Source organism: Castor canadensis, chromosome 12 (assembly GCF_047511655.1).
Source record: "Castor canadensis chromosome 12, mCasCan1.hap1v2, whole genome shotgun sequence".
In the NCBI taxonomy this organism is placed as follows: Eukaryota; Metazoa; Chordata; class Mammalia; order Rodentia; family Castoridae; genus Castor; species Castor canadensis.
In genome coordinates this window covers 26,996,783-27,017,719 of record NC_133397.1, presented here as the reverse complement: position 1 = coordinate 27,017,719, position 20,937 = coordinate 26,996,783, and the positions used below count along the sequence as shown (strand labels likewise).

Sequence of the window (20,937 nt, the reverse complement as noted above, 5' to 3'; positions counted from 1 at the left end):
AAAGCAGATAAGATGGTTGGGAGTGACAGTATGGATAAGGAATTGCTATTTTACATAAGATAGGAAGAAAAAGTCTGTCTGAATGATGTGAGAGACCAAGCTGTACATAAACCTGGGGAAAGAGGTTTCAGGTTGAGGAACAGCAAGCACAGAGGTTCTAGAAGGGAATATGCTTAGTGTGTCTGCCTTGTGTCATGCCACAAGTGAAAAAATTCAACTGACTTCATGCAATGAGTCCAAATCAAAATATAGGCACACTAAAAATAATATATAAAATTACCTTCAGCCTATGTGTGTAAGGTATATAAAACATAAATGAATTTCATGTTGAGACCTGGGTCCCATCACTAACATACCTCATTATGTGCATGCAAATATTCTCAAACCTGAAAAAAAAATCTAAAATCCCAAACCCCTTCTTGTCTCAAATAGTTTGGATAAGAGATACTTAGACTGTAGAAAAGGAAAAGTGGTAGAAGAGATAGGCAGCAGAGGGTTAGACCATGAAGAGACTTTGTAGGCTGCCATAAAGACTTTGGTTTCTATTGTGAATGATACATTGAATCATAACAAGTTTTGAGCAGTAGAGTGACATGATCTGAGTTAAGTTTGGGAGCATTACTTGTGCTGCTGTATAGACATATTATTTGGAACAGGGAGTCCAGTTTAGGAGGCTTATTATAATAGTACAAAAAAGAGATGGCATAATGGCTTGGACTCAGGACTAGGAGTGGATGTGACGAGAGCAGTGCATCCTGGATATATTTTTAAAATTGAACCCACAAGAAAGAAGAGTCAAGGATGACCTGTGAAACTGGAGGATGAAACTGCCTTTGGATGGAAAGAGGAAGACAGATGGGAGAGAGGAGTAGATTTTGAAGTGTTTATTGTAGAATTTAGGGTTTGGTTTTGGTTTTGTTAAAGTTGAGGTGCCCATTAGATATCCAGGTGGACATTTTGAATAATCAGCTGGGTATATGAATCTGGAGTACAGATAAGAGGGGCCAGGCTTGACACAGAAATCTGGGCTTTATTAATACATATGTCACTTTTTTAGAATTTGTGTGATATTTTATTAAAGTTATAAATCATTTCATTAGAACATATAATGAAAGACAAAAAGCTTATGCATTATTATATTAAAATAATTTTATGGACTCTAGGCATGTTTTAAGTGGTAGAACTCTTGCCTGGCAAATGTAAGGCCCTGAGTTCAGGCCCTGGTACCACCCCCCCACCAAACCAAACCAAACCAAACCCCCTCTTATGATTGGAAATTTGCCTGAATAGAGAAATAAAGAAATCCTATAAAACTGTGGAAATTAGATACTCTTCAAGAAGCTAGCATATATCACCAAGTCTCCTGAGAGTCTGTTGCCTAGGGAATAAAGTGAAGATAGAGGAGTGTACAGGACTAATTCCCTGGGCAACTTAACTTTTTAGAGGTCAGAATGAAGATGAACATTTGCAAAGGAAACACTGAAGGAAGATCAGTGACAAGGAGTGAAACCATCTGTTGTTACCTCTGGAAGGCCAGTGGATGAAAAGTGTCAGGGAAGATAAACTGTGTCCAATATAGGTCAAGTACCAGGAAGATTGAAAATTGATACTTGTATTTTGCCATGTGGCCATCACTAGTGACCTTGAGAAGAAAATTCGTGTGAAGTAGTAGAAATGAAAGCATCATTGGAGTGGGTCCAGGAAAGAATGAGAGGTGAGGGGAAAAGGTGACAATATAGATAGTTTTTCTTTTCTTTTCTTCTTCTTCTTCTTTTTTTTTTTTTTTTGAAATTTACTGTAAAACAGAAATAGGCCAATTATCTGTACGGGAATTTATCAGGGGAGGATTTTTATTTCACTTGGGAACTTTAAAAAGTTTGTATTGATGAATGATTCGGTAGAGAAAGAAAAGTTAATGCAAGGACAGGAGAACAGTTTGCATAAATGAGGTCCATGATTAAATGAGAAACAGTTGATTAATAATCTTTGGGCTGGCAGTGTAGCTCAGTGTAGCACTTGCCTAGCATTCATGAAGCCTGGTTTCCATCCCCAGCATTTCAAAACTAAACAAAACTAAACAAAAATCTCTTTGCTGTAACCCATGAAGTAGGTTCTGTTTTCATTTCATTACTTTGGTGATATTTGACTTTTTATAGCATGTGACTTTCCTAGATAAAACTTTCTTTTAAAAAAAAATCCAAACAAATAACAACAAAACATTGGTTAGTATTTGTGAAAAAAGAGCTAGGCTTTTTTTTTTCCCCTCTTCTTTTTTCTCCTTGTATCTTTAACACCATCACTTGTGAAGCTGAGGCAGGAAGATGTCATGAGTTTGAGGTCTTTCTGGCTACATAATGAGTTTCAGGACAGCCTGAGATACATAGTGAGACCCCGTCTCAAAAAACCAAGGGTTGGGAGTTGGGAGCTGGGCACCAGTGACTCAAGTGTATAATCCTAGCTACTCAGGAGGCTGAGATCAAGAGGATCGTGGTTGGAAGCCAGCCTGGGCAAATAGTTTGTGAGACTCTATCTTAAAAAACCCATCACAAAAAAAGAGCTGGTGGAGTGGTTCAGGTGGTAGCAAGCATGAAGGCATGAGTTCAAAACCCCAGTATCACAGACAAATGAAAAAGAGAATGGCCAGTGATGATAAAGTTCTATGGTAACATGCTTGCTTAGCATGCAACCTGATTCCTGCACTGCAACAGAAAAGAAAAAAAAGGAAAGAAAAAAGAACATACACATATAGTAAATAAAAAAACTTATTTAAAGTTTTCTACTTTTATTTCAAACCATTATGACCTTGAAAGTCTCGGAATGAACAAATTACATAGTTCATGTCATATAGTAGTTGGGAATTTTCCTGAAGGTAGGACTTTGGACCCACACTGCCAGTGTACTGGGTGGGAAATTCGTTTAAACCGTGAATGACTATGGACAGTTGCCTTGCATGCTCATTTGATGGTAGCCCTGTGGGGGAACAGACATTTGGGTCAGGAGGTGAACTTGCTGATGTAAAGGTTCTGCTCTGCAAGAGTAAAGGAAGAAGTAAAAACACTCCTTGTTGAAAGAAGAAAAATAGCAGTAAGAGTGCCTGCCGAGCAAGTGTGAGGCCCTGAGTTGAAACCTCAGTGATGCCAAAAATAAATAAACAAACAAATAAATAAATAAATAAGAAGATTGGTGTTTTAGAGGCATAGTTTTAACCTAATGAACATTATAGGTTTTAAAGTATAATTTCATATTTACCATCATGAGAAGCTGTTTTGGGAACCAGAGTGACATGAAAAAAACCTGGCAGGAATGACGTTTTACATTAAGGATTCTTTGGCAGTACTGGGGCTTGAACTCAGGGCCTTTACCTTGAGCCACTCCAACAGTCCTATTTTTGTGAAGGTTTTTTGAGATAGGGTCTCTTGAACTATTTGCCCTGACTGGCTTCGAACCGCCATCCTCCTGATCTCTTTTTCCTAAGTAGCTAGGATTACAGGTGTGAGCCACTGGTGCCCAGCATTACATTAAGGATTTTAAGAGCTTTTCAAAGAAGGAGTGGGTCATACTTGTGTAATGCTTATTTGCATATCAGTAGAGCTCAAATTTTTATTACTCTTCTGGTTATGATGCACCAAAGAAGAAACCCTAGCTGTCCCTTCAGTGAAATCTCCTTTATTATAAGTGAGTCCTTGATAAAACTTTGTTTCCATATGTATGTGGATTGATAGATTCTGTTAGCAGGAGAAGGGAAGGAAAAGAACTTCTGGAGTTAGACCTGATGGTTATTCCTGTGGCTTTCTTCATTACCATGTAGCTTTTATTGTGGTCCAGGATAGAAGAATGTATTAGAAATTGTCTTTTTTGATTATGTTCATGCTCCTTTCCTGAAGTAGAGTTCTTTATCGTGGGGAACAGAAGGGATGGTGTACTTTGATTGCTTAAAAAATATTCTCCAGTGTACTCTCCATCCAAGTTAAGACCTGGTCACATTGATGCTATTCTCTTCCTGCAACTCTTTTGTCTTTACTTCAAGCAGACTTTTAAGCCTTCAACTTCAGAAAGAACCAAAACTCTGACTTCTGACTTCCATCATAAACTATGTATTTACCTCAGTTAATTGTGATTTCATAACTTTCATCCTTTCCTGTACTCTTAGAGGATGAATGATTCTTAACTATTCTCTTGAACTTTGATTTTTTTTTTTCCCTTGGGAATTGTGAGGTGGGTTGAACTCAGGGCAGGTGCTCTATTGCTTGAGCCACACCTACAGCCCATGATTCTTAACAGTTTACTGGCTTCTTGCTTTTCATACCCCATGGGTTCCTTTCCTTTTTTCTGCAAACATGTAAAGAAGTGCTTACATGGATGATGGGGCATGGCTCACATATGAGAGAGAGCCTGCCTGTCAAGCATGAGGTTCTGAGTTCAAACCCCAGTACCAATAAAAATAAATAAATAAATAAATAAATAAATAAATAAATAAAAAAAAAAAAAAATAAAAGAACTACTTACATTTACCTCTGGCTAAGAGTATAATTGAGTTCTTCAGTTTCTTAAAGAGAACATTGCTATCTTGAGACTACTCAATAGGCTGTCTTGCTGAGTTATAGGGCAGAGTGATTACCATGAATGCTGTGATTAAAGCCTTCAGTGAGTTAGTGAATGCCCATGTTGTTTAGCCACTGTCTTGTGTTGTTGTGATTGATGGATGTGAGTCTTTTCCTCAACCTAACTCAGCAAAGATCAGTTTTTTAAAAAGAGCTGTTTTGTGGTATGATTTGCGTACAAATGCATGTATTTAAAGTATACAGTTTGATATTGGATATATATGAATGTGAAACCATCTCAAACAATCAAAATAACTCATATCTATCATCCTCAAAAGTTTCTTTTTTTAATAAGATATATTCATGATACAGGGAGGGGTTTCGTAGTGACAATTCTGATTAAACTTACATTGTACATTGTTTACATTGCCCCCATCCTCCTCCCCCTTAGCCCCCTCACCACCCCATTTAAAGCAATTGCAAGAGGTTTTTTACAGGTATATGAAGTCCATCTACCATATACTGCCACCTTAATCTCCTTCCTTCACCCTCCCCCTCCCACACACTGTACCTATTTTACTCAAAAGTTCTTGCATGCTGTGATTCATCCCTTCTGCACCTCTGTGCCCCTCTATCCCTTTCATATCTGCTGATTTATTTTGTCACTGTAGATTGGTACTTATTTTCTAGAGTTTTACTTAAATGGGAGCATAGAATGTGAGGCCTTTTATCTGGCTTCTCCCACTCATCATGCTTTTGAAATCATTATTAATTTATCCTTTTTAAAAGAGCATGATTTTTTTTTTTTTTGGGTCGGTACTGGGATTTAAACTCAGGGGCTCATACTTGCTAGGCAGGTGCTCTACCACTTGAGTCATTCTACCAGCCCATTTTTTGTGTTGGGTATTTTTGAAATAGGGTCTCATGAACTATTTGCCTGGCTGGCCTCAAACCTTGATTCTCCTGATCTCTCCCTCCTGAGTAGCTAGAATTACAAGTGTGAGCCACCAGCACCAGGCAGAGCAAAATTATTTTGAGTTTCAATAGTTTGTTTTTTTTTAATTGCTGAAGAATATTTTGTTCTATGGCTAGACTTTAATTTGTATATCATTTACCTTTTAAGGGATATGGCTATTGAAAATAAAGCTGCTGTAACGTTTGTGTACACAGTTATATGTGGACATGAAGCTTTTATTACCATTTTTTAGGAGTGGGATGGCTGGGTCACATGATAGGAGTTGTATAACTTTCTAAGAAATTGCCAAGCTGTCTTCCACAGAAAGTGTACCACTTTATATTTCTAGAACAGGAGAATTTTACCTTTTCTTTCTTTTTTCCTTTATAGTATCAGGGTTTGAACTCAGGGGCTCACATGTGGTAAGTAGGTCCTCTATCACTTGAGCCATGCCCACCAGCCATTTGCTTTAGTTATTTTTGGATAGGGTTGTGTTTTTGCCCGGGCTGACCTCAGACCAAGATCCTCCATGCTATGCCTCCTAGGAACTGAGTACCCTTGCTACGTGCCCAGCTTGTTGGTTGACATGAGATTTCAATAACTTTTGTCAGGGTTAGCATTGAGCCATGATCCTCCTGATCTCTGCTTCCCGAGTAGCTAGAATTATAGGTGTGCACCACCAAGCCTGGCCAAAGAGTTTAATTTTTTTCTGCCTTCCTGCTGGACTTGGTATGGTCACTTTAATTTTGGCTATTCTGGTGGGTATTAGTTATATCTTACTGTAGTTTTATTTTGCCTTTCCCTAATGACTTTAAGTATCTGTTTTCTGTAATTATGTGGTATCCAATGTGTTCTTTGCTAAAGTATCTGTTTATATATTATTTAAAAAATTTAAAAAATGTAAAATACATGTGACATAAAATTTACCAACTTAACCATCTTTAAGTATAAAGTATATTCACATTATGGTGCAGCTCATCTTCAAAACACTTCATCTTTCAAAATATATACCTATTTTTTTAAATAGTTGTTTTCTTGCTGAGTTTTGAGATTTTTTAAAAATATATTCAGATTTGTATCATTTTTCAGCTGTGTGCTTTACAAGGCTTTTTTCTCTCAGCCATATTTGGTCTTCAGTTCATTGTGCAGCTTTAATGGGAATGCTTACTCCACATTCCTTGGTCACTTGCTGAAAATCAGCAGTTTATTAGTTGCTTGCTAATTGTATCTAAGAAATAATGAGAAAATGCTAGTGATGCAGATTAAACTCAATTATGTGTTGTTCCTTTATGTCACAAATAGCATAAAAAGTGAGAAAATGTTCTTTGTAGTATGTAAAAACTATTATTTAACCAGCAGTTACTAAAATCCTTGGTGAATGAGTGCAGTTCATTCATCTGTCTTCATTATTCCACTTATTTTTAAGTTATAAATTGACAAATTATAGTGGGATGTATTTGTAGAGTACAAAGAGGAGTTATGATTTTTTAATCCAATGTGAAATGAACAAGCAAGCCAACTCGTCCATTACTTCAGTCATCTGTGGTGACAACATTTCAAATGCAGCCTTCCAATGAGACTGAAATGTATCTCACTCAATATTAACTGTATTCGTCACCTAGTCTTCTAACTGAAATGTTGGCATCCTTTGATTGTCATCTCCTCATTGTGCCCACCAGCCTCTGATAACTGCTGTTCTACGCTCTGCTTCTGTGAGTTCAGTTGTTTTAGATAATTCCTGTGAGTGCACACAGTATTTGTCTGTTTGTGTTTGGCCTTTTCATTTAGTACAGTGTCTAACTATGTTGTCACATGTGACAATTTCTTCCTTTTTTTAAGGCTATATAATATTTTGGTGTGTGTACATGTATTAGATTTTCTTTATCCATTCATCTAGGGATGTATACTTAGGCTGATTGCATAAGTTGGGTATTGTGAATAGTGCTGCAATGAACATGGGCAAGAAGACATGTCTATGATATACTGATTTCAAACCTTTTGGATAAATAACCAGACGTATGAAGGATGGTGGGTCTGTTCCATTCATCTGTTGTTGCAGTATTATCACAGAAGTTATAGCTGGTTGGCTCTATGGACTTTACAGCAGGGTATTATATACTTTTATCATTATTTGTACATCGTGATACTGTCTTTATCTCAGTAAAGTTTTATACTAAACTTATGTATATATGCATACTTTTTATTCCCTGCAGAGCCACTGGCTGGCCACATGGGAGTCAGGATTAGTAAGTGCTAAGGGAAGTGACTCTGGACTCATGTAACTGGAATGAGTCAAAAAAGGAAAACGAGGTCAGAAAAAAAAAATCAGTAGCTAGGAAGAGAACTGAACAAGAGGATGAAAAGAAAGAGTAGTATGCAAAGAAAATGAGGGGCACAACACACAGAAGGGAGTCACTTCTTTTACTGTGAGGACAGGAAAGTGAGGGACTTGGCAGGGTGTTAGGTTTGGTCTGATTTGACTTCCTCTTGGTCCTTATCGTTGTTCTGTAACAGTCTGCTAAAGTACTGCAGAGGGTTATCAAAAACTCATATATTATTAAGTGTTGAGTTAGCAACCAAGTAAGCTATGACCAAAACCGAAAATTACACAGAACAATTATGTGTTCTCTGTTACCATTAACTACATTACCTTTTAATTTATACACAGAGTTCTTTTACATTTACTATTATAGTTAATTGTATTTCTTTCTAAAGGTTGTTTTCAGAACATCTTGCTTTTGAGCCTGATGATTAAATGAAACATTGTTTTCTTTTGTAGCCATGCAGGATACACTTACTGTGGGTCTTGTGCTGCCCATGCTTACAAACAAGTGGATCCGTCTATCACGTAAGTAGCTTAAATTGGGAGGCACTGGGGAATTATCTAACAAGACATCTTTGTTGTAGAAGTGATTTGCTTTTCCTCTAGGCAATCAATTTAATTAGAGTTTTGCCTTTTTGTGAATTTTATTACACCTTATGTAGGAAACACTTTAATGCTTTTTTTTTTTAATGAACATTTAGTTTTTTCCTTCTCTTTGGTTGGCTAAATGTTTCATTCTGAAACTGTTAGTCAATTAAGTGCCTTGGCTTTTTTGTTTTTCTCTGAAAACCTGGAGATTAACATTTTTTAGAAAGATGTAAAGCCTCTTTAGTCTCTTTAATCATTTTTATAATTAAATAATTTTACTTTTAAAATTGTTACTAGGAGGATAGTTTTAGTAACAATTTTTACTAAAAGGATAGTTCATCATTGGCATTAGCTGTTTTTGAAATTAAGCTTTTTTTAAAAAAACCAAACAAACAAAAAACAAAGCTCCTTACCTGGCGCTGGTGGCTCATGCCTATAATTCTACCTACTTGGGAGACTGAGATCGGGAGGATCATGATTGGAGGCCAGCCAGGGCAAATAACTCGTGAGAACCCATCTCCAAACTTACCAGAGCAAAATGGACTGGTGGTGTGGCACAAGCAGTAGAGTACTTGCTTTGCAAGTGTGAAGCCCTGAGTTCAAATTTCAATCCCACCAAAAAAAAAAAAAAAAGCCTCTGGAAATTTGAGACTGAATAATACATTATTCTAAAATAAGAAGCTTAACAAAGTTAGCCAGGCTCGGAAGGCTAAAAATCATATGTTCTCCCTCATATGCAGACTTTAGACCTAAAACAAATGCAATAATATTATTGGACATGGGTCACACACTGAGAACACATACATGAGGAATAGGGAAAGGTAGGAAACCCAAAACTTGAAAGTGTTTGATATTCCCACTGCAGAGGAGCTAATATAGTAACTTTAAAATGACAGAGGTCACTATGGGAAGGTGACTGGGAAGTAGTGACGAGGTCAGGTAGAGATCAATCAATTCAGGTTGTAATACACTTGTGCATGGAAACAATGCTAGGAATCTCTCTGTATAGCTATCCTTATCTCAAACTAGCAAAAATGCTATGTCTTTCTTATTATTGCTTATGTCTTCTCTTCAACAAAATTGGAGAAGAGGGCAGAACAGGTTCTGCCTGGAAGCAGGGGTGGGGGGTAGGGGGTGGAGGGGAGAGGGAGGAGACTAGGGGCAGGAGAGAGAAATGGCCCAAACAATGTATGCACATATGAATAAATGAATACAGAAAAAAACAAAGAAGCTTGTGAACTTTCAAACACTTCTGTCCTAAATCACTACCCAAATTTCTTACTTTGCTACCTGCAATTTAATTTAAATAGTTAAGTCACTACATATGAACTAGTATCAGGATCTAGTCTGTTTGTTCAGTGGGACTGGAGCCACACCTCCAGTCCATTTTGTTCTGGCTATTTTGGAGATGGGGTCTCGTGAACTATTTTCCTGGGTTGGCCTTGAACTGTGATCGTCCTGATCTGAGCCTCCCAAATATCTAGGATTACAGGTATGAGCCACCAGTGCCCAGCTAGGCTCTAGCCTGTAATGTGAGCTGTACAAATTAAGATGTACAAATGGAGTCAAATGCTGATTGTTAGGTTAGCCTGTACTAGTGGGGATGTAGCATAGTCTTTGAAAGAAAGTAAGTCACAGGAGCCATGAGTTCGAGAAGATGATCACCCACAGCCCACTTCTTTGTTTTTGAGCAATTTGTTTAAGCTTTTGAAAGAAAAAAAAACTTTTTAATTTTTATGTAATGGTCTCTGCATGTTGTTTGTTGAAAATCATTTTTAGCAAATTTTTAGTAATAAATTGCCACATTGAGGTTTTGATTGGTCCTGCCTTATTTATATTTTTGAGGAGTATCTTTAACAAATACTTATTGATAACATTTAATATGTAATCTTATCTAATTTATTTCATGATTAGGAGTAAATGGAAATTAAATTGAAAAGAAACTGGGTCTATAAGCCAGTTCGAATCAGGTTAGTTGAATAATAGCTTTTCCCAAACTTTCTGTCTCTGGCAGATTTTTTTTGTTTTGTGTTTGCAGCAGGGTCTTCCTATATAACCCAGACTGGCCTTGGTCTCTCAATCCTCCTGCCTCAGAATCTCAGTGAGGCTAGGATTATAAGGATGCACTGCCATGCCTGCTTATTTGGAAGAATTTTTATTGAAGTCATGTGCTAGAGGGATCTGCCACAATTAGTTTGTCTTAGGAATATATAGGGGAGTATAGAGTCTGTACTCCAGACTCAGGAAAGCATGAGTTGAGCAAGTTGATGGAAAGTTAGAGCACAAGGAAGAAGGAAAATGGAAGAGCAAAGGATGCAAGAGGTGGATGATAGATGGTGTATGATCAAATTGTTTAATTAGTATGTAACAATTGAAATCTGGATAAATTTGAAGGTTGAAATGTAAAAATAATAGATGGTGGTCATAGTTGGATTTTCTTGAAAATGGCCTTCCCTGTAGATTGCAGTATCTTTGGAGTCCTTTGAGAAAATAGAACATCCTTTTGACAACTGTGAGATGGGTAGAGAAAAATTGAGAACTGATTCATGAGAGAAGGTTAAATTCTTTACTACCACTTCCATTCTTACTTTTCATACTAAGCCATTTTCTACCTATCAATTAGGATCATTTTTTAAAAATGAAATGAGAGCCAGGCTTCCAAGCCTGAGGAAAGAGGATTATGAGTTCAAGGCCAGTCTGGGATACATAGTGAGACCTTGTCACAAACAAACACACAAATAAAAACCTTCCCCCAAACAAAGAAAACAAAAAACTAATGATCTCATGTCACTTCTTAGAACTTTAAAGTGGGGTACAAATATGATTTTAAAAAGATATTCCAAATGACAGATAAAAAAATATTCCAAAGTTGATGTTGGAATGTTGACTGGCAACTTGTCAGAAGAAATTGGTTTAAGCTCTCTGCTAACACCATACATCAGTGTCAGTAGTGCATAGATGAATGTATTAAACTAACTAGAAAACAGCTTCTAGTCACAGATAATTTGGAACACTATTAAATGCTTATGATACATGGTTAAGGAAGTTATAAAAAGTGATGTTACAATTAAAAAGATTAAATTACATAAAAATTATCCATACATCATAATGAAACCAATTCACAGAATTGGATTAATTTTTTTAAAATTATGCAACTTAATATAAGGAGTTAATATTTAAAATATAATTAGAAAAATGTTAGAACTCAGTTGTTAATATGAATTGAAATCATGAAAGTGCAAATTTGATGAATAAAAGGAAAATGGAAATATGTTTTACTTCTTTGCTGACAGAATGGAAAAGAAAAGTTTTTTGGGTTTTTTTTGTCTTTTCTTTTTTGGTGCTGGGATCGAATCCAGGGCCTCATGTGTGCTACACAAATGGTCTACCACTGAGCTGCATCCCAGCCCAGAGAACAGTAGTTTTCACAACTCATAATTACACAAGTGATTTTCTCTGAGACGTACTTCCATATGCAGCAGAAGTACTTTATGCATCTGTCACCACAGACTGAATGCCTTTTTGTTATACAGAGTTGTCAAAAGGCATTTTCAAGGATCAAGATTCTTGTTAGGCAGGAGCTCTTACCGCTTGAGCCACTTCACCAGCTCAAGGATCAAGATTCTTAATGAAATTAAGTGAAACTGGCCTTAAAAAAAAAAAACAGTGAGCAAAGCTGAATGGCAGAGTACTAATAGATGTTGATTCTATTACCTTGATACTTGTGTTAATGTGTCAAATTTGTCTACCTTGCATTATTGTGAAAACAGTTTTCATTTTGTATACTGCTCCAAAGGGTTTTGCTTAAGCAGGAATCCACAGTCCACACTTTTGAGAACTGCTGCGCGGTTTAGTTTAAGTTGTGGGAAAGGATCTCTGGGGGAAGGGACTTCTGAGCCAAGCAAGCCGAATGAAGGGAATGGCAGACAATGAAACTTGGAGGCAGGCAACATTGTCAGCGTCCTCAAAGGACACCAGACCAGTGTGTGCCTGAAGTGTCAAGGATCAAGGGGAGGCAAGAGCATCACAGGCGCCAGCTCATTTGAGACTTGAAGGCTTTCCACTGCATCCCATAACTGTGACGAGCTTTAGTAAGGGAGGTAAATGATGGTTTCAGAAAGACTATGCTGCCTGTTAAAGGAATTTTTAAAGAAAGGAACATTTAATTTCTTTCCCATGATAGTTGCAAGGACTTTTTGACTATTACCAAACTAATTAAAAATGCAGAATTCAGAGGTCAGGCCTGATGGTACATGACAATAATTAAAAATGAGCTAGATGTGGTGGTGCACACCTGTGGTCCCAGCTACTCAGGAGGCAAATAGGAGGACTGGAGGCCTGAGACCAGCCCAGGCAAAGTTATTGTGAGACCTATCTGAAAAACAAACTAAAAGAAAAAGGATCGGGGGTGTGGCTCAGTTGGTAGAACTCTTCACCCAAGGCTCTGAGTTCAGTCCCCAGCACTGCAAAAAACAAACAAAACCAAAATAAAACAAAACAACAAGAACAACAGAAAAATCCAGAATTCAGGATGTAGTTAGGTAGAAACTTGATTTTAATTAGTATTTTTCAGGAAGCCTTCAAGACAGAAAAGCAGAGCAAAGCCTCCTATGACATTTTATTCTTTAGTTAAAATATTTTTACTTCCACTGAAACACCTTTAAAAATTACCTATGTTCCAATAGTTGGAATAAGTCATTAAAAAAATACTTATGAGGATACTCAGAGTACACTTTTCTTAGTCCACAAATGTGAAATCTCTGGAGCTGTTAATTGTAAGCTATATTTATTTCTAGGAGAATGCCTGTGATCCCCTATTCCTAGTTTATACCATTTAGCAACAGTTATGCTATGCTCATATTGAAGTTACTCTTTAAAAAAAAAAGCACCTTGCAATTAAGGGGAGGGAAAGGGCATTGCTTCTAGTGCCTGAATCACTCATTTCTCTCCAGGATATTCCAGTGGCCTCTGTATTTACGGATCTAGAAAGCCAGCAAAATAAAAATGCATGAACTTTAGTGCATCCTGTTAATTTTCATTTTTAGTGTTTAGCTAACAAAGAGACCCATTTTGAAATTGTTACTGGGCTTAATTTGCCCTTTACCCCCTTTCAGATATATCTAGCATTTTGTTTTGTTTCTGGATATAAGACTTTTATATTCAGGAGACTTAAACCTATTTTTTTCCTCATTTTTCTAAATCAGATGTTTCCACTAAACTGGAAAGAATCTATTGGGAAAACAGTTATTGAATTCAGATTGGGAAGGGTTCTTTTCCCCTGACATAGGTTGGGTTTGACAAAAAGGCAAGCATTAAAGGAGGTCATTAGCTTCCAGCAGATCTTCAGTGTTTATTTCCGGAGCAGTACTGTCTTTTAGACACCATTGATAATTGTTACATATGAGATGTATATATGCCTTAGAGTTTAGACTGACATAAAAATATCAGTTAATATTATATATCCTAGATTTTCTAGGAGTCTTCGTTTTAAATACTATATTCCTCCATCTTTTCATAGAAATTAATTCCTCAATCAGAAAAATGCCCCCCTTTGTAGATAGAGATAGAGATAGAGAGAGAGGAAGGTCTCACTGTGTTGCTCAGGCTGGTCTTAAACCCTTGGGCTTAAGTGGTTCTCCTGCCTTAGCTTCCTGGGTAACTGGAACTATAGCACACACCACTGTGTCCAGCCCTATCTAGTATGTACTTATTCTTGTGCTATATAATATCTGCCATTAGTCAAGTGACCTAAACATTCCTGAGTTACCATTATATAAGTTCCACATTAGGAACTTGACTCAATAAAATTTTTTTTGTAATATTTATGTGCTATGAAATTAGGAGAATAGAATGGTGTCTCTTGGTTTTGTTCATATAAGAATCTACAGGTTCTACTTTTTTTTTCTGAAGTGGTTATTGAATTGATGCTACAGGTGATGACAGGAAGTGAGTGTTAATGGAAAGCTGGTGCCCTGGCCTCAATGTCAATTCATAAATAACAAGGGCAGGGTTTTGAAAAAAAGGAAAAAAGGTTGTTTATTTATCAGATGACAGGGACAGGGAGAATCAGACTCTCAAAGTTCTGTCATTTCACTTCTGAGAGAAAATGTCTGCTTTTTAAAGGGGAGTTCAGGAGCTCACTCGGTTCGAGGTACGTGACAAAATACATGTCCCACAATAGATGCTGGCCTTGGTTCTCCTGGCTTATTGGCATCACACCTCTGAAGCCCTGTGTTTTGGTTGACAGGTTATTCCTTCTTGGTGGCAGAGAGAGATAATGGGGACTGTCTGATTTAGCTGGAGAGTAAAAAGTATTAGTCTTGGTTTCTCCAGCACATATACAGAGATAGAGACAAAGGAGGAAAAAAATGTCAGTTTGAATAACAAGCAGAGTAAACTGGCCAACATGCAAGCTAGCTACACCAAAAGTTTTTCCCTTTTGTAGTCTTAGTTACATCTTCCCCACTGTCAATTTGTTCCTTCCTTTTCTATAAAAAGGCGTGTAGCAATCATCTAACTGCTTCCTACCTTTCGTTAATTCCTGGGCCCAAGTAAGGAGCCAGTGGTCCTCAGCAAAGCAGTTTTTAAGCAACTGTTACATGAAGATTATTGCTGATAACACATGGGATAGTCAGGGGTAGAAGAAAAGATTGTTTGGCTGAGATGGCTGCCTCTTGCTTTCTCTTCTTAGATAATCACACTAAGCACTTTCATTAGACCCCAACCTACTGGACTTGCTTTAACTCCATCAGTTCTTTAAAGACCTTATTTCTGAATTCAATGTACCATCAAATATAGGAGCTAGGACTACAACTTGTGAATTTTGGGAGAACACAGTTCAAGTCTGATAGTGACAAAGGTAATGAAAGCAGTCAAGAAGGAAAACAAATGATTTTACTTATTTATTTTTAAAATTTATTTTTTTCCCTTTCATTTTCTAAGGCTTGTGTAGAATGAATTGTTTTGAGTTTTTGTGTCTGTCCTAGACGGAGGATCTTCATCCTTGGGCCTTCTCACCATGTGCCCCTCTCTCGGTGTGCTCTTTCCAGTGTGGACATATATAGGACACCTCTGTATGACCTTCGGATTGACCAAAAGAGTAAGTGTGTAGAAACCTTATAGCTTTTAAATGGCCAGATTTCTTTTAATGAGGATTTTAATTCAGTTAAAAACTTAAAGAATATATGAGTATTGTAAGAATATCTCAATTTTAAAAGTAAATTTTGACTGGGCACGGGTGGCTCGCAGCTGCTAGCTACATGGGAGGCTGAGATTGTGAGGATCGCAGTTTGAGGCCAGCCCGAGCAAATAGTTCATGAGACCCCCATCTCCAAAATAACCAGAGCAAAGTGAACTGGAGGTGTGGCTCAAGTGGTAGACTGGTTTGTAAGCGGGAAGCACTGAGTTCAATCCTCAGTCCCCCCCACTCCCCGCAAAAAAAAAGGTTTTTTTTGTAACTAATCCACAACCAAGCAAAAACAATGAAAGAAAATCCTCCATATCCCTGACAGTTAGTGTGTTCCTGCTAGCTAAAAACATCTATCAGAGCCAGGCACAGTGGTTCATGTCTGCAATCCTAGCTACTTGGGAGGTAGAGATAGGGAGGATTGCAGTTGTGTAGTTCAAGGCCAACCTGGACAAAAAGTTAGTAAGACCTTCCATCTCAACTGGGGGTGGTGGAACATGTCTTCAATCCCAGCCAGGCAGTAGGCACAGGTAGCAGAATTGCCTCTGATTCCTGTCCCAGCCAAAACTGCGAGACCTTATCTGAAAAATAACTAAAGCAGAAAAGGGCTGCGGATGTGTCTCAAGTGATAGAGTGCCTGCCTTACAAACATAAGTGCCAACCCCCCCCGCCCAAAAAAAAATCTGTCAGGTTTACCAGTCTCCATATTGGTTAACGTTTATATTCAGAGAAGGACCATATACTCATTCCTTGAGCCAAGAAATTAGTATGCATGCCAGCTAGAAGCTTGTGGGATGCAGTCTACTTCTGGGTGCATCCCTTTTCTCACTCGAAGTAGACAATGGTGATGATACCTTTATTGATGCTCAGTGTTTTTTTTTGGTTTGGTTTTTTTTTTTTTTTTTGGCATTACTGGGGTCTGAACTCAGGCAGGCCCTCTCCTGAGCCACACCTGCAGTCTTTTTGCTTTGATTATTGTGGCGGTATGGTCTCACTTTGCCCAGGCCAGCCTGGACTGTGATCCTATTTTATGCTTCCCGTTGTTGCTGGGATGACAGGTGTGTGCCACCATGCCCAGCTTTTTTTTCCATTGAAATGAGGTCTTAGAAACTTATAGCCTGGGCTGGCCTCCAACTGTGATCTTCCTGTTCTCTGCCTCCCAAGTAGCTGGGATTATAGGAATGAGCTTCCAGCACCCAGCTAAAAGTCTTTTTTTAAAAAAAAAATTTGGCAGTACTGGGGTTTGAACTCACAGTTCCACACTTGCCAGACAGATGCTTTACCACTTGAGCTATATCTCCACACTTTTTGCTATTGTAGTTTTTCAGGTAGATGCTTGTGGTTTTTGCCTAGTCCATCCCGTACCTAGATCTACCTACTAGTGCCCCCTACAGCTCTTTCATGAGATGGGATCCTGCTAACTTTTTGCCCAGGCTGGCACTGAACTGCATTTCTTCCCAGTCTCTACTGAGTAGCTGAGATTACATGCGTGAGTCACCGCACCTGGATGGTTAAAATATTCTTATATCACTTTTTAAGTACAGTTCATTGGACTATCTGAATTTGTACATTGTTTTAGTTGGCATGGTACTGTGGTGAATTTATATTTTGATCTGTATCATAAGTTTTAGTTTCAAAATTTGATGAAAATAGCATTTTGAATGGGAATTTTGTTTTTGTTATGGCAGAAACCTGAAATGTGAAATAATAATACCACACATTTTATTAAAAAACAAAGTAAAACTTGAAAGTTGTTTTATTAGCCTCATGCATAAAGAGATCAAGGTTTTTTGGTATTTTAGTAGGAGTCCTAATTAATTGTGCTCTCTCTAGTATGTACTGATAAAAGTCAAAGGGAAGCTTACACACCTGGAGGTGATCTTGGAAATAAGGAGAGGCACTGGTGAAAAATTTAAATCACTATTAATTTTATATGATGTCATGTGAAATGGTGACTAAGTCTTTACATGTATTACTGTTTTATCTGGTGAAATTAGTTGTTCTTTTTCTTTTAATAAAAATGAAGTAGAGTACTGTGTGGTGCTTTCATCTCTTTCCAACGCATGTAGTTTTGTGTTACTGGATGGAATTCTACAAGATAAAGATACACATTAATATATTTGTTTTAATATATTTTGAAACCTTTTTAGTTTATGGAGAGCTGTGGAAGACAGGAATGTTTGAACGCATGTCTCTGCAGACAGATGAAGATGAACACAGTATTGAAATGCATTTGCCTTATACAGCTAAAGCCATGGAAAGGTATATTGATCAACATAAGAAATCCCACATAAATTATAGATTTTCATTTCCTTGAAATTGTTTTAACTGTGGTAGGATAATTATTAAAGTAAGATTATAAGTTTGTTTTGTTATTTGAAATGAAACAAAAAATTGAGATTACAATATCTTAATGAGAATTAAGAAGTTGATTTGTTCATTTGCCTATGAAGGCTGAACATATGAATTAATGTGGGTTTTTTTTTTTTTTTTTCTCAGTACTGGGGTTTGAATTCAGGGCCGTCACCTTGAGCCACTCCACCAGCCCTATTTTTGTGATTTTTTTATTTTTGAAATAGGGTCTCACAAACTATTTGTCTGGGCTGGCTTTGAGCTGTGATCCTCCTGATCTCTGCCTCCTGAGCAGCTAGGATTACAGGTGTGAGCTACTAGCACCTGGGTTGATGTGGGTTTTTTTTGTTGTTGTTGTTGGTACTGGGGTTTGAACTCAGGACTTTGTGTTTGCTAAGCAGGTGCTTTACTCTCTGAGTCACACCTCCAGCCCAATGTGGTTATTTTCTTAGATGGAAATATAAACAAACTCCCATGTGTGTTTGGGTGTGTGTATCTTGGTTTGTCTGGTATTATATTCATTTCTGTTACCTTAGACATTTCTGTTATCTTAGACACTATACCACACTGTTTTGTGGTATAGTGCTATAATTAATTTAAAATTTTAAATTTGAAATAACTTTGGAGGCCATTTCATCTTTATACAAAAAAGACATGAATCTCTTTTAAAATATACTTTAGGGTTACTGTATACCTGCTACAGGTGCTATATATATATATAAATACATAGTACACACATACATAGTAAATACAGTATATACACAGGCTATAGCAAATTGAGGAGAGGGCCCGTCTGTTTTGCTCTTTACTTTGTACCCCACTCCCTAGCACTTTGCCCCACACATAACCATTGATTTGGTAAAGTAAAAAATTATCTCAACTGTTGTCTTTTTTCTTTTAGTGCAGCATTTGAATTAGAAAGTCTTCTCTTTTGTAGGTCACATTCTCTCTTCTCTGTCATTTGTTAAATATGTACTTATCGTTTCATATACAGTTCAACTAGTTGAAGTGTGCTGCGATTATCCTTCCCTGAATCTGATCACTGTACTCTCTTAGTAAAGTGCATGGTGTATTGTAGACTCTCAGTACATGTTTGTTATTTAAATGAATTAGTAAATCTAAAATCGCGTTAACATTGTCTAGGCAGAGGTAGCTTATTTACTCTTGGCTAGTGTACTAGCCTTTTTGTATTATTAAGGTGAATTCTTTTCTCTTCAAAATTTTGTGTACTTGATATCTTTTTAACCCTAAATGACTCTTCAGTTATTTCTGTAAATTGTTTTTCTTACTGGTTTTAGTCCGTGACTATGGTCTTTTTGCGTCTTTGTATTCAAAGTATTACTTGTGTCTCTTAGCCTTTTGTTATCCACATCTATCCACAGCATGCTGTGGTCCACACGATGTTGCCTAAGATGGCCCAGAAGGGACTGGGGGTCAAGGTGACCTCACTCGGAGCCTGTGGCCTTACTGCTGGCTTCCAGTTGGTATTTCTCATTTCTCCTGCAGTGGGCGTGTTTGTTCATCAACCAGAAGAGTAACCTAGTGTTCTTTGCGAGATCATTCCAGGGTTACAAAAAGAAAAAAGCAAATAACAGAAGTTTCTAGGCCTAAAACTACACATTCTACCACATTCTCAAGTTTGAGTATGCATCTGTAAAATTTTATTTATTTATTTATAAATATTTACTTTTTTATGGTATTCAGTTTTGAGACTGGGATAGTTGTGACTATAGGTTGCTTCTGTCTTCTGGTAGTTGTTTCATAATTCATTGTTTTTCTCATCTTTTGGCTAGGTCCTTTGGGCTCTTGATCTCACTCTGAGTCATTTTACTTCTCCTTAAGAAATGGACATTGTTTGTACCTAAGTAGCAGTCTCAGTTTGGTTCACTGATGTGTCACTTTGAATGCATAGATGTCTCTTTCAGTTGAAACAGTTTCTTTTAGTTCAAAGTGACGGAATTCCTTTAAACACTTTGTGGGTTTTCTGTATATCAGATTATAGTTGTGGCATGTTAGAAAAAAGACACCTGTAGAATGCTTTCTGAACCTGGGTTCTCTCTACTGTGGATCCTAAATTGTAGTCCAGGAGTTTCTTTAGAAGCCCTTTAGCCTACCTATGAGGGTGTGTCAGCACTATCTTACATCCTTCTGCATTCTTTATTTGGTGGTTGTGAGGCCAAGCTTTATTAGTAATGCACTACTTTTGATTTGTCCTATGGTGTTTCCTTTCAGTCTTTTGTTATCTTACAGGAGTAGTCATTGTCCAGCCCAGCAATTCCTGATTTGAAGTGTTTCCTTTAAATTCTGCTTGCAAATGAAACAGTTTGTTCTTTAGCTCATGTTTTTCTTCTTGGACCTTCTCATATGTGGCTGTGAAGAAGCTGCTAATGTTTTGGATCTTGGAATTCTCTTTGCCAGATCTGCAGGTTCATGTTCATAGGTCTCTTTTTAATCTTCGAAGTTACTTCAAGTGGCAGTTTTGCTAATGTTCTGCCAGCATATGATGTGGGCCACCCGATTTCTAGCCTTCTCTTCCAGTGTCTGTAGTCTGTCTTGCCTTTTCTGCTTTTGCCTTCTTCTGACTCCCAAAAGCCAGTGTGACATGTTTTAGGGTACTGTTCAGCACCACCCCATTTCTAGATACTAGTTTTCTGACTCAGTTATCTATTGCAGCATAACAAGTCATCTTAACATGCCGATTTTTTTTCTTTCATCATTTTGTGGGTTAGAAATTTAGTCAGAGGTGTTTCAGTGGTGTCAGTTGATCAATCAACTTAGTTGAAGTCTCCAGTTCTCATCTTGGTTTTCCTCTATTCTTCAGGGTCTGCCTTTCCACACAGGCTCTCCTCTGCAGCAGGATAGACTTGGATTACTTTACAATGCATTTGAGGGTAGCGGTGGTGTAAAAGTTGAAATTTCCAGGACTCTTAGTATCTAAGTCTGGAACTGACACAGCATTACTTAGGTCACATTTTACTGTTCAGAGCAATTT

General features: G+C 37.5%; 1 protein-coding gene across 3 annotated transcripts in view; it reads left to right on the top strand.

Moving 5' to 3' along the window:
- The window catches only part of Memo1 (mediator of cell motility 1), a 123,901-nt gene that overhangs the window by 67,187 nt on the left and 35,777 nt on the right, over positions 1-20,937 (top strand). For all 3 annotated transcript variants that reach the window (XM_074049454.1, XM_020181875.2, XM_020181877.2), the window contains exons 3-5: positions 8,276-8,344; positions 15,394-15,506; positions 17,744-17,855. In XM_074049454.1, coding sequence (XP_073905555.1) covers positions 8,278-8,344; positions 15,394-15,506; positions 17,744-17,855 — 292 coding nt within the window. In that variant the 5' untranslated portion in view covers positions 8,276-8,277. The remainder of the gene's footprint in view (positions 1-8,275; positions 8,345-15,393; positions 15,507-17,743; positions 17,856-20,937) is intronic.